The sequence below is a fragment of the Nicotiana tomentosiformis genome, chromosome 1 (genome assembly GCF_000390325.3).
Source record: "Nicotiana tomentosiformis chromosome 1, ASM39032v3, whole genome shotgun sequence".
Classification (NCBI taxonomy): Eukaryota; Viridiplantae; Streptophyta; class Magnoliopsida; order Solanales; family Solanaceae; genus Nicotiana; species Nicotiana tomentosiformis.
Window position 1 is genome coordinate 54,742,920 of NC_090812.1, and position 14,719 is coordinate 54,757,638.

General features: G+C 40.0%; 1 protein-coding gene across 1 annotated transcript; it reads left to right on the forward strand.

The window, feature by feature from the left end:
- The first annotated feature begins 2,535 nt into the window (after positions 1-2,535).
- Positions 2,536-5,383, forward strand: LOC138906548 (uncharacterized). Its single transcript, XM_070195585.1, has 6 exons — positions 2,536-2,601; positions 2,656-2,840; positions 2,895-3,067; positions 3,440-3,718; positions 3,960-4,048; positions 4,142-5,383. The coding sequence occupies exons 1-6, from the start codon at positions 2,536-2,538 to the stop codon at positions 5,381-5,383; spliced, it is 2,034 nt and encodes a 677-aa protein (XP_070051686.1).
- The last annotated feature ends 9,336 nt before the right edge of the window (positions 5,384-14,719 follow it).

The following is a 14,719-nucleotide window of genomic DNA, read 5'->3' on the forward strand; positions in this document are numbered from 1 at the left end:
ACAAAGAAAAGAAAGTGGCAGAAAAAGAAAATTATATGGAAAATGGTGTTTTATTTCTTCTAGGTAAAAAAAGAAAAGAAAAATTGGGTTGCCATAGTGGAGAAGTAACAAATTATAATCACTCAATTATTCTGAAAAACAAAATTACTCAAAAAGGAAAAAAGGAAGAGGAGAAGGCGAAAAATGCTGTTGTTAAAGATAACATAGTCCTTTGCCAATAACTCTACGGGGTCGTTTGACCGGTGGGATAAGGAATAATTTGGGATTAAATGCAGAATTATTTTATTTCTCATTTGGTTGAATTCGAATAATTTATGCCATAATTATGGTATTATTTTATCTCATTTTGAGGCTGGGATAATAATCCTTGGATTACTTTATCCCGAGATAAAACACTACAATAACAAAGATGCCCTTTTCCAAGGCTCTTCCTCTAAAGTCCTTTAAAAAGTACTAGGTTAAAATTAAAAATAAAAGTTTATCCTAACTTATCTCGAATATACCAAACATATATTTTATATTATACACAATATATTTCATTTCTAGTCCAAGGAGCCAATATCTCTCAATAAAAGTATATCCACTACTAAATAATCGTGTTGCTATTTAATCCTCGTATTATAATCACGTCATGGTAACCCGATGATAACTTGTTCCCCACCAAACAACCCCGGTTGCTCGCCCTTCAAACGAGATAATAAAATTTCAGAAAAAGGTTACAGGGTGTGCGATCTGCCAATATCCTCTTTGAGACGTAAAAGATGCAATTTTCTCCTTAATCTATAACCTCATGACTTAACTTGTTAATGATGATTCAAGCTGAATTTTTTTATCACGCACTGTTATTAATCTAAAATATGATAAGTTTTCTTATTGTTTGTCCATTGAACGGTTTATACATCCTGAAATCCATCGTATAACACCTGGGCAACCCAAATTAGGACATCATCAGATTTTCATCAAATTAAATTAAGAATTTAAAGTAAACTTTGAGGAAAATTTTAGGGTATCAAATATCAATAATCATCTTCCCTTATTCGATTACGTTGGAGAAGAACAAGAGGAGGATTATAAGGTATTTCATCATCTCGTCTTCTAGGTATTCATTACTATCCATCATAATACAATCTTTTAGCAAGTGCATATGCAACTTTTTGATTCATTTAAACCTAGCATTGTCGACTCGAAATATATATAAATTTATGTGAAGGCCCACTAAAGTTTCAGCAAATATTGGATAATAACTTACATTATTATAAAAGAATAATTAATGAGTTCACTTTTAAGAATCTTAAAAGTCGATGACATCAAGTTTATATCTTAGATCTGCCTTTAAGGTTTAATCCATGAAGCAGTGAATCAGGATCAACATCAACGGTATACTAGGGGTGTACATAGGTCGGGGTGGTTCGAGTTTTTCAATTATCAAACCAAACCAATTATGTCGGGTTATTAAATTTAAAGACCAAACCAAACCAATAAAAGTCGGATTTTGTAATCTCAGTTTTTCTTGAATTTTTTGGATTTTCGGGTTTTTTCTGGGTTTTTTTTCCATAAAGTTTTCATAGCACAAAACATAGAATTTGCGCTCTAAATATTTCTTTAATCCTAGTAAGACATAACTATATAAGGTGCTTTTCAAGAAAGTAACATAAAATATAAGATACGCCATAACATTGTACTAAAATATTCAACAATAAAAATAATAAAATCGCATAAAATAAATATTTTAATAAGCCATAATAAAAACAAACATGATCTAAAATTACTAAGTTGCTAAAATAAGTACGACTAATAAGTACTACTATTATTTACATGACTAAATACTGAAAAAATAAGTTGTGCATTTTATTTAAACCATGAAAAAACTAAAAAAAGAGATATCCAACACTATTGTCTTTTGTTAGCATTAATATTGATTTGATTTTGGTTTAGGATTTATTTGAGTTACCAATATTTATAGACTATCAAACTTATTGGAGCATACCTAATAGGATTGACAAGAAACTCTCTCTTCTCTCTCTAGAAACGGCTAGCTAACGGCTACTTCATAAGCGAGTGCCTTCACGCTCCTTCTTCATGGATCCACCGGACGGTGCCCCGCCGACGCGTCTGGAGGGCCAGTCCAACCTCAACCTCCCAATAAAACAGAACCCTGAACCATCTGATAGAAAAATGTCTTATGCAAATAAAATTTCCTCTTCCAAACAATTCCCAGAACCCCCAAATCAACATGCAAGAGAATCTGTCATTGAAACACATACCACTCACAATGGAATGCCGACGGTCCTTTTCAAGGCGTCGAATTATTACGGCATCATGGAAGATGAGTGTAGGCTCATAATTGTTGGAAGATTCCTCAAACCTAGGCCCCAAATTGACCGAATTAGGTCAAATTTCAAAGAATTAATTTTTATCAAAGGCTCGGTCAAAATTGGGGTTTATGATAACTACAATATATTCTTGAATTTCACCAACGAAGATGATTTCAATTTTGTCTGGTACAAGAGGGTTATTGAAATTGAGGGATAACAAATGTGGCTACAAAGGTGGTCGCCGGACTTCAAGCCTGGAGAAGATCTTCCAGTGGCACTAATATGGGTACTTCTACCAGGACTCCCCTTTCATATGCACACATGACAATACGTTAAACAGGTAGTCAACACTGTTGGGACTCCACTGGAAATGGACCTGGCAACGAGAGAAAAGACCAGACCTAGCATGGCTAAGGTAAGAATTGAAATTGACCTTCTAAAACAACAACCAGATTCGGTCTATGTTGGTCAAGTCTATGATGATGCCCCTCAAAAAAGTTTTGTTCAAAAACTTGAATATGAGGGGTTCTAAAATATTGTAAACATTGTAGAAAGCTTGGGCATAATATGATAATGTAGAGTTTTGGAAAGAAAAAGGGAACTGGAAAAGAAAGAACAGGAAGCAAAACAGGACAGGGGAGGGAATATTGAAACTAAAGAAAATGCGAAAAAAACAGATAACAAAGAAGCAGAAACAGGGGAAGTCAGCAGAATAAATTTGGAATTGCATTCTCAGAGGAAACAGGGACACGGTATAGAGTAGAACAACAAAAAAGAGAGCAAAAACAAAATCAGCAAGGAAGAACAACCAACTGATGAGAACAGAGTGGAAAGTCAGGAAAGGATGCAAAGCATCAAGGGAAGAACGACCAAAAAAATCAAAGTTAGAAGACATAAGAGAGTTCCAAAAAAGAAGCCCAAGGTGACATTTAAACATGTCAAGATATCTGGTAACTCCAAAAACAAGGGAGTTATAGAGACTACTATGAATGACCAACAAGAAAACAAGTTGCAAATAAATACTCAGATGGACACTAACAAAAGTGAGGATAAGATACAAAATGGAGATGAAGGAAGCACTAATGTGACCAAGAATGAAAGTCAAAATGAGAATGAATAAGCAGTGCAAGAATCAAGCAATATTGAAGCCATAAAATCAGACAAGGCTCCTGACCGGCAGAGGTATATCAATGAATCCACTAGTGTCCCTTCAGACATCAAGAATCTACCAGGAATTTGCCTGGCAGTCGATTTGATCCCTGAAGAACAGGAAGCCCACACAGAAGCAACCTTAATGAGGAGAGAAACTCAACAACAATTTGAAGTAACTTCCCCCAACAAAGCCACTGTTGTGATTTCAGAAGATCAATTACATACTGTGCATGACAAAGAGGAAGGGGATGGTTTCTCACCTGTCACCAAACACAGAAACCAAAACAAAAAGAAAAAAAAGAAGAAAAAATACAATACCAATTCACCTCCTTAGGGGGGTAGATCAAACTAATCCTCCTCCCATATTTCCATGATTAGTGCAAATTTCTGGAATATTAGAGGAGTGAATACCAAGAAAGCCATGCCTAGGCTTAAAAAGCTTGTCAACATCAACAAAGTAGATTTCATAGCTATTATGGAACCGTTTGCCAGCACGAACAAGATTGATAAATACATGGGGTATCTCAAGTTTCGACACTGCATCTCCAACACCAATGGGCAAATCTGGCTCATGTGGTCAGGTAATTATCAAACAAGCGTGATTAGTGCAGATGACCAACAAATCACCATCAAAATGCAGAATGGGGTGAGTACTACCAATATGTTCATCACAGATGTCTATGCTAAATGCAAATAAAAGAAAATATCTTTGGAGTAGTTTAGAGGATATTCATATGTTTATTGATGGGCCATGGTGCATTGGAGGAGATTTTAATGTTATTCTTGATCCAGATAAGAAACGGGGGAGGGGGGGTCGTCCACACAGAATGTACAAAAGTCTAGATTTTACCTCTTGTATGAACAATTGTGAAGCTAAGGATTTGGGCTATGTTGGACCTAAATTCACTTGGTGTAATAATTGGGAGTCTAGAAGAAGAATTTGGAAGAGACTGGATAGAATTTTTGTAAATGATTTATGGTGCCAACTCCTTCAAAATAACATTGTCAAGCACCTTCCGAGGACTGGATCAGACCATAGACCATTGCTGCTTAGTTGTTATAACAGGAACAATAATGGCATAAAGTACTTCAGATTCCTTGACTTCTGGACCGAGCAGCCTTCCTTCATGAACCTGGTTGAAGAAGTGTGGGCAACTAACATACGTGGGAATGCTTTGTGGAAACTTCAACAGAAACTAAAGATGCTCAGCAAAAGACTTACTCAGTGGTCTAAAGAAGAAGTTGGCAATGTTTTTGATCATGTTCAACACTGGGAGGCCATAATGCATGACCTTGAGGAGTTAGATTTACACAACAACACTGATTTCTCTAGAGAAGAACTAAACAAAGGGCAAGCAGAATACATTAGATGGATGACCATGCAAGATACTATCTTTAAACAGAAAGCTAATATCAAGTGGTTTGAAGAAGGTAACTCCAATACCAAGTACTTTCACAGCCTAATCAGAGAAAGAAGAAGAAAACTACAACTCTACAGAATTAAAGATCATAGAGACAAATGGGTGGAAGGTGATGATAACATAGCAAAAGCTGCTATTCGACACTTCCATAAGAGATTCAACATCAATCACCAATTCAGAGATACTGAAATTCTTGAATGCATCCCTCAAAGAATCACATATGAGGACAATAGAACTCTCACTGCCATTCCTAATATTGATGAAATCAGAGATCCTGTCTTTGATATGGGAGCTACAAGTGCAGCAGGGCCTGATGGTTTCATTGGCACCTTTTTCCATAAATGTTGGGATATTATCAAAAATGATATTACTGATTTTGTTCAAGAGGTTTTCAATGGGAAGAGTTGTCCAAATTATTCTCACATACCTGCCTTGTCCTGCTTCCTAAAGTGGAGTCTCCTAACAATTTTTCTGAGCTTAGACCTATCAGCCTAAGCAATTTCACTGCCAAGATCATCTCCAAAATCCTTTCAAGAAGACTTAACCCTATGCTTCACAAGCTCATCTCAGAGAATCAAAGTGGTTTTGTCAAATGAAAATATATCACTGAAAATATTCTACTTGCGCAAGAGATCACTCAGAATATCAATCATAGGAACTGTGGTGATAATGTTATTATCAAGCTAGATATGGAGAAAGCCTACGACAGAATGTCTTGGAATTTTCTTATGTCAGTTATGAGGAAATATGGTTTCTCCGAGGAATGGATTGACATCATTTGGGGTTTGGTCAACGAAGTCTGGTCTTCTATTATTTTTAATGGTAGTAGAAAAAATTTCTTTACTTCTTCCCACGGTCTGAAGCAAGGGGATCCATTGTCCCCATCCTTGTTCATCATTGGTGCTGAAGTGTTATCCAGGTCTTTGAATAAACTATTCGAATATGACAACTTCACTTCATTCAGCATGAATAATAGAGGACCCAACATCAACCACTTAGCCTATGCAGATGACATTGTCATATTCTGTGGAGGAAACAAGCAGTTTATCAAGCTTATCAAGAATCAAATCAAGAGGTATGAAAAGGCCTCGGGGCAAAAAGTCAACAATGACAAGAGTTATTTCATTACATCTCCCAACACCTCTGCCTCCAGGATCAATAGAATTAGACAAGCTTCTGGTTTCATGGATAAAAAGTTTTCTTTCAATTACTTGGGATGCCCTATCTACCATGGGAGGAAGAACAATGTCCTATTTGAGGGCATGTTAGCTAAAATTGTTAAAAGACTTGATGGATGGCAAGGCAAGATTCTATCATCAGGTGGAAAAATCACTTTGATCAATCATGTTCTACAATCACTTCCCACTTATATTCTGTCAGCTATGAACCCCCCCCCCCCAAGGGTACTGTTACCCTTATGGAAAAATATTTTGCGAATTTCTTCTAGGGATCTACGAATGGTAAGAATAAATACCACTGGAGCTCTTGGCACAATATGTGCCTTCCCAAAGATGAAGGTGGCATGGTATAAGGAAGATGCAAGATGTGATTGAAACCTTTAGTATCAAAAGATGGTGGAGGTTTAGAACGTAACATTCTTTATGGGCCACCTTTCTCAAAGACAAGTATTGTAAGAGATCTCATCCCGTGAGTAAAGTCCTTAACTCGTCAGATTCTCACAGTTGGAAAAATCTATTGAAGACCAGGAGTAAAGCTGAAATGCACATTTATTGGAAAATTCAAAATGGTTCATCCAGCTTCTGGTGGGATAATTGGACTAGTAAAGGACCTCTAGCTCACCTATATCAAGGTACCAGGAAATCTGAAAAAACTCAAGTAAATGGCTTCTTTCACAATGGGCAATGGGACATCAACAGGTTAAACAAGGTTCTTCCTTCTCATATTACTGATTACATTATTAAAATTGATATAGGTAATGATATGGAAGATGACTTCCCTGTTTGGAATTGTGATGACCCAAAAGGTCATCTTATATTTTAAAACTCGAATCTGTGCTTTTTATCCTCCTCGATTTGCGTGCATAGTCCGGACAGGTTTCCGAAAAGCTTTTATGTTAAAAATTGATGAAAATAAAAATTTATGCCTTGAAAGTTGATTTTAGTTGACTTCGGTCAACATTTTTGGTAAGCGAGTCTGGACCCGTACGTTGACGGTCCCGGTAGGTCCATATCGAATTATGAGATCTGGGCGTATGCCCGAAATCGAATTCGGAGGTCCCTAACTTGAGTTATGAATTTTTGATAAAAGTTAAAAGTTTGAAAATTATTTGTTTTTAAGAATTGATTGATATTTGGCATTGTTAGTATCGGGTCCGTATTTTAGTTTCGAAGCCCGGTACAGGTTCATTATGATACTTAAGACATGTCTGTGAAATTTGGTGAGAAACGGAGTTGATTTGACGTGATTCGGACGTCCAGTTGAGAAAATAGAAATTTTGAAGCGTTCTTGAAATTTTCATTTGATTTGGTACTAAATTCATAGTTTTAGGTGTTATTTCGGCGATTTGATTGCGCGAACAAGTTCATATAATATTTTTAGACTTGTATGCATGTTTGGTTTGGAGCCCCGAGGGCTCGGGTGAGTTTAGGATAGGCCACAAGATGGTTTGAACTTAAAAAATTTTGCTGCTATAACTGAACCTGTTGCAGGCCTCTGATCTCGCAATTGCGAGATCAGGCTTCGCAAATACGAAATAAGTAGGCCTTGCAAATGCGAGGTATCTATTGCAATTGCGAAGAAGGCCTGTGCCAGCATGTTCTCGCAATTGCGATGGGGGTCTGGGGAAGGGTATGTTCGCAAATGCGAATTTTTGCCCGCAAATGCGATGGGCCAATTGTCGCAATTGCGATATATTCTTCGCAAATGCGAAGGCAGCAGAAATATGAAGGATCTCGCATTTGCGATGACCCCTTCGCATTTGCGAGCTTCGCAATTGCGAAGCTCAGGTCACAAATGCGACGTCCGCAGCTGATAACTTTGAACTTAGACGGGATTTTTAATTTCATTCTTCAATTTTTCGAGCCCTAAACCTTAAGAGGCAATTTTCCAAAGACCAAATCTTTCCCAAATCATAGGTAAGTGATTCCTAACTCTTTGCTTTCAATCTTTTACATCTTATAACAAGATTTCAACCTATAATCTAGAATTTTTATGGTGAAAGTAGGATTTTTGGGTAGAACTTAGGAATTTCGAAAATTTGAGGATTTAGACCCCAATTTGAGGCCGGATTCCAAAACTAATTACATATTCGGGCTCGGGGGTGAATGGGTAGATAGATTTTGGTCTGAACCTCGGGTTTTGACCAAGCGGACCCGGGGTCAATTTTTAACTTTTTGGAGGAAAAATTTGTAATTATTCATTAAACTTGATTCCTTTAGCAATGTTTGATATTATTGAGTCATTTTGAATAGATACGAGTGATTTGGAGGTGAATTCCAAAGGAAAAGCTGTGATTGAGAATTAAGTGGCTTTCGGAGCAAGGTAAGTGTTGTGTCTAACCCTGACTTGAGGGAATTAGGAACCTTAGATTACTTGCTAAGTGAAATTCATGTGAGCGGCGTATATGTGAGGTGACGAGTACTTATGCGCCGCCAATTTACATATTTTTCCATGTTTCTCTATTTTTCTTGTATTGTCTCATTCCTATGCCTAATTGCTACATGTTATACTAGTGTTGTTCAATTTATCGTTCTTATTATATTTACGGACTTTCTGGTGATAATTAAGTTTTTATTTCAAGTTGAGATTGATATTATAGAACCAAATGTTGAAGTAAGGTTTGTACTTGTTATTCTAACTCCCTGTTGTTATTTATGCATTGCATTATGGTAAGGGAGAGTGTTAATGCACGAAGGGTGATGTCGTGCCATATTGTGAGTGTTAATGCACGAAGGATAATGCCGTGCCATATTGTGAGTGTTAATGCACGAAGGGTGATATCGTGCCATATTGTGAGTGTTAATGCACGAAGGGTGATGCCGTGCCATATTGTGAGTATTAATGCACGAAGGGTGATGCTGTGCCATGATATGAGAGTTAATGCACGAAGGGTGATGCCGTGTCGTTTCTATTAATTCTATGATGAGATTGAGAGTAAATGCACGAAGGGTGATGCCGTGTATTTTTGCTTACTGTAATCTCTATTCCTGTCGATTCATGGTATATTGACTGCTCCGATGATCATTCTGTTGTAGTTCTTTATCTTGTATTCCCCTCAGTATGATTCCCCTCCCGACATTTCATGTTTAGTTCTCCATTTCTATTATTTGCATATACACTGTTAAATTATACAAGTTGATTTGTAGGTGCCTTGCCTTAGCCTCGTCACTACTTCGTATAGGTTAGGCTCGACACTTACCAATACATGGGGTCGGTTGTACTGATACTGCTGTCACACCCCAACCTCGGGGAGCGCGACCGGCGCTCAATCGAGTAAACCCGGTCGAACAAGCCTATTAAACCTTTCCTACCCGACTCATTCATAATCCAAAAAGGGATCGCATCACCATTTATAAAACAAGGGGGGAGGGATTAGTTATATAAATATATAAACGTTGCTAGTTCATTTTTTCTTATATACCTTATGCCATAGCTGAGTTCCCAAAATACAACTTGATCCAACGAACACCCCAACATACATACATGACCCACATAAACGTCTACGGAGCCTCTAAGAGTACAAAATAGCAATATGACAATGCCAGCAACAAGGCCCCGGCTATACCTCAAAATATGAAAACTTATACAAAAGAAGGACTACATGACCCCAGAGAGAAATGGGGCTCACCAAGACTGTTGTGAGGAGAGAAAGAGAGCACCACCTATCTGCGATGGAATCACCTACATCCATTCAAAGATGTAGCACTCCCGGCAAAAGAGACGTTAGTACTGTCGAATAGTACTAGTATGTAAGGCAAACACCAATCTTAGTAGAATGAACAGTGAAACAAAGAGAAGGCAGTCATAATAATCAATAAGAGTTTCATAGAAATACAAAGAAAACACCAAGTAAGGGTCACATAGTTTCCAATTCAATCTTTCCATCTTTTTAGATTAATAATCTTTAGTGCCAAAGCCACAACTCACAATGCCACCGTGTTTTTACACGGAGTCCAGTCTCGGCCCGACCGGCTAAGCCATCTCAAGTGAGACATATCCATATCCACAATATAAATCAATAATTCCAACACAAATGCCACCATGTGTACAATATGACGTCCGATCTCGGCCCGATCTGCTAAGCCATCTCACTTGAGACATAGCCTCTTTAAATTGTTTACTAAATTCATATTTTTTTCCCATCTTTCATTACATGGCACAAACAACCTCATTTATTAAGTAGTTCTTGGCACTTGGGAATATTTTACAATTCAAGTCTTTTCCCTTTTTATCCGTTCAAATAACATCATCACATAAGGCATTGTACACATAAGGGAAGAAGCTTGGAAATAGCATAATTACGTTCTCAAATAGCATGATGACATGGTAACCATCTAAAACAATTAGGGAACATGAATCTTTCAATCCAACACACTAAGGCAAACAATTCTAGTATGATCAAGTTAGAACTTACACCCATCATTCGGACACCAGGAGTTTGATTCTAGGAAGAAGAGAGTTAGCCATACATACCTCAATTGCGCTTCTTTAGACTCTACAATTATCCAGAACCCTTAGCAACCACAATCTATTTTAAAAATATACAAATTGAACCCAGAATTAGGAAAACGTTCATGGTTCTAGCTCACCTTTTTCCCCACACTCTTCATCACACATGTATGCAAGATAAACCACCCTCATACCCATGAAGTATCACCCTAGTACCCCATTATAGCTATGTTTGAAATTAAGAGCTGGGGTGATGAAGTCTTACCTTTTTGGGTGAAGAATTTTGGTGCTCTACTTAAATATTTCCAAGGCTTTGAGTGATGGTTGAAGATCAATTTGATGAAAAATTAGGCCCTCATTCTAGAACCCTCTCTCTCACTCTAGAAATATCAAAAATGAGCTTCAAAATAGACTAAATAGGTGTTTTAACGGAATGGGGGTCGGGTTTTAAATTAAGAAAAAATGGTGCCCCGACACAGGTCTGCGGTCGCATATGCGACCACATAATGGTTATGTTGTCCGCAAAGTTACCGCAGAAATGGCCCTTAGGGGCCTAAACTTTCGGCTCAGGTATGCGAACAGTATGCGGTCAGCATACTTATTCTGCGGTCGTATAATGCACCGCAGAACTCCCTCCGCAGAAACCTAAGAGGAATTATGCGATCGATATGCGGTCGCAAAATCGACCGCAAAACTGACCTCAAACTGGCCAAACTTACTGCTTTACTCTGCGGCCATTATGCGGCCGCATAATGGGCCGCAGAAACGCTTTCTTCTGCGAAACATTTTTCTCTAAGTCCGTAGGGTACTGTTCAGTCCAAAAAGTCCAAACCGCGGCGAGCTTGCTCGCCGCGAAGAATTTTTACTATGGTAACGCAGGAATCTATCTTGGCACCACGAAAACCTGAATTTTTGGTTAAATTTTTTACGGGTCCTTACAACTGCACTCTACACTTTCTGTATAGATTTTGATATCGGCTCGAGTTGATCGAGATTTTCTCTATTGGTCCGCTGTCCGGAGACTCAAGGTAGATCTATCGGCATTCACAGACCTTGAAGTCCCCATCTATCTTTTCTGTTCTACTGTTTCTTTCATTTAGACAATTGTATTTCTTTCAGACTATTACTTGTCGTAAATTCTAGAATGCTCATGAATTGTGACTCAAGATCCGAGTGGTAGTAATTAATGCAGTTTTATGATATTCCACACTTATTATATTTCATCTTAGTTAATTATTGTTAATTACTGAATGGAAATAAGGAATTGGTTTAATGATTCTCTAACGTTGGCTTTCCTAGCAAGTGAAATGTTAGGCGCCATCACGGTCCCGTCGGTTAGAAATTTCGTGTCGTGACAGATTCAGAGCACTAGGTTTCTTAGGTCTCACGATTCACGAGCAAGCTTAGTAGAGTTTGGAGGATCGGCACAGAGACATCTGTGCTTATCTTCCAGAGGCTATGAAGTTTAGGAATAAGTTTCACTTCTATTCTTCTCTGTCATGCGATTTTGCTTTCTCAATACTAATTGAACTCTTCTACTCTTATTCTCTCGCAGATGGCGAGAACACATACTGCTTCCTCAGCTGAGAAGCAACCAGAGCCTCCAGTGACAGCTCCTACGCGGGGCAGAGGTCGAGGCCGAGGCCGTGCCAGAGGTCGAGGCAGGGGCAGGGGCAGGGGCAGGGGCATGGCTCAACCTAGGGCCCGAGCAGCAGCCCCAACAGTGGAGCTTCATATAGAGCTTGACGAGAAGGTTCCAGCCCAGACTATTCCTACTGGACCAACTCAAGTTTCGGAGGAGTTCATTGCCACCCCAGTACTTCAGGACGCTTCGGTCCGTTTGGTGGGCCTTACGGAGAGTGTGGCCCAGACTGGCGCATTTCCTATAGCACCAGCAGTCTCTCAGGCTGGAGGAGAAGCCCAGACTCCCACCACTCCCGCTCCGGAGCAGATAACTCCCCAGTATCAGGCTCCAACAGCTCAGCCAGTCGGATTAGTTCAGTCGGTTATTGCAGCACAGGTCTGAGATGGGCCAGCTATGTCTTTTGAAGCTTTATGGAGATTGGACAGGTTTACCAAGCTCTTTCCTGTTCACTTCAGTGGTGCTCCTTCAGAGGATCCCCAGGAGTATCTTGACAGCTGTCACGAGGTTCTACGAAACATAGGTATAGTGGAGACTAATGAGGTTGATTTTGCTGCATTTCAGATGACTGGTTCCGCCAAGAAATGGTGGAGAGATTACTTGTTGACCAGACCAGCTGGGTCGCCTACTCTTACTTGGGACCAGTTCTCTCAGCTCTTCATAGAGAAGTTTCTGCCTATCACATTGAGAGAGGAGCGTCGCCGTTAGTTTGAGCGTCTCCAGCAGGGCAGTATGACTGTTACTCAGTATGAGACTCGTTTTATGGATTTGGCCCGTCATGCCATTATTCTGCTTCCCACAGAGAGAGAGAGAGAGAGAGAGAGAGAGAGAGAGAGAGAGAGAGAGAGGGTGAGGAGGTATATTGATGGACTTGCTCAACCTATCAGATTGCAAATGGCTAAGGAGACTGGGAGTGATATTTCTTTTCAGGCGGCTGCTAATATCGCCAGACGGGTCGAAATGGTTCTTACTTAGAGAGGTCAGGGGTCTGACAAGAGACCTTGTTATTCCGGTGAGTTCAGCGGTGCCTCATCTAGAGGCAGGAGTACTTTTGGTAGAGTCTATCCTCCCAAGCCATTTCATTCAGTGCTTTAGGCATCCCACGGTGCCTCAGGTGGTCGTGGCCCTCGGATGCATTATTTCGACCAGCTAGCCTATAGTGCACCACCAGCTCCTATTAGTACACCTCCACTCTAGAGTTATCAGGGTGGTTATTCAGGTCGACATGGTCAGTTTTAGGGTCAGCAGTCATAGCAGCCGATGTTATGTTATACTTGTGGTGATCCGAGGTACATTGCTAGATTTTTCCCTCGAGCAACGGGCAACTCACATCATCAGAATTTTCGTGCCATAGTTCCGGCACCAGTTGCTGCACCACCTGCTCAGCCAGCCAGAGGCAAGGGTCAGGCAGCCAGAGGTAGAGGTCAGACTGTTAGAGGTGGAGGTCAGGCCGTTAGAGGTGGAGACCAGCCAGTTAGAGGCCGTCCTAGGGACGTAGTTCAGGGTGGTGAGGCCCAGCCCCGGTGTTATGCTTTCCCAGCCAAGCCTGAGGCTGAGTCATCTGACGTTGTTATCACAGTTACTGTTTCAGTTTGCAGTAGAGATGCTTCAGTTCTATTTGATCCGGGATCTACTTACTATTATGTGTCATCCTATTTTGCTTCCTATTTGGTTGTGCCCCGTGATTCGTTGAGTGCTCATGTGTATGTATCCACACCAGTGGGTGATGCTATTGTTGTAGATCGTGTTTATCGTTCGTATGTGGTCATCATTGGGAGTCTTGAGACTCGCGTAGATCTTCTACTTCTTGACATGGTTGATTTTGATGTCATACTGGGTATGGATTAGCTGTCACCTTATCATGCTATATTAGATTGTCACGCCAAGACGGTGACCTTAGCCTTGCAGGGGTTGCCTCGATTAGAGTGGAAATGGAATCTTGGCCATTCTGCCGGCAGGGTTATCTCTTATGTGAAGGCTCGGCATATGGCCGAGAAGGGGTGCCTAGCTTATTTGGCTTATGTCCGCGATTCTAGTGCGGAAGTTCATTCCATAGATTCGGTGCCGGTTGTTCGTGAGTTTCCAGAGGTGTTTCCTGCAGACCTGCCGGGGGTGCCACCCGATAGGGATATTAATTTCTGCATTGATTTGGCTCCGGGCACTCAGCCTATTTCCATTCCGCCATATAGCATGGCCCCGCCAGAGTTGAAAGAATTGAAGGAGAAGTTGCAAGATTTGCTTGATAAGGGCTTCATTAGACCTAGTATCTCGCCCTGGGGTGCACCTGTGTTGTTTGTGAAGAAGAAAGATGGATCGATGAGGATGTGTATAGATTATCGGTAGTTGAACAAAGTCACCATCAAGAATACGTATCCATTGCAGAGGATTGCTGATTTATTTGATCAGCTTCAGGGTGCCAAGGTGTTTTTAAAGATTGATTTGAGATCTGGCTACCATCAGTTGAGGATTAGGGCATCCGATGTTCCTAAGACAACTTTTCGGACTAGGTATGGGCATTATGAGTTTCTAGTGATGTCATTTGGGCTGACAAATGCCCCAAC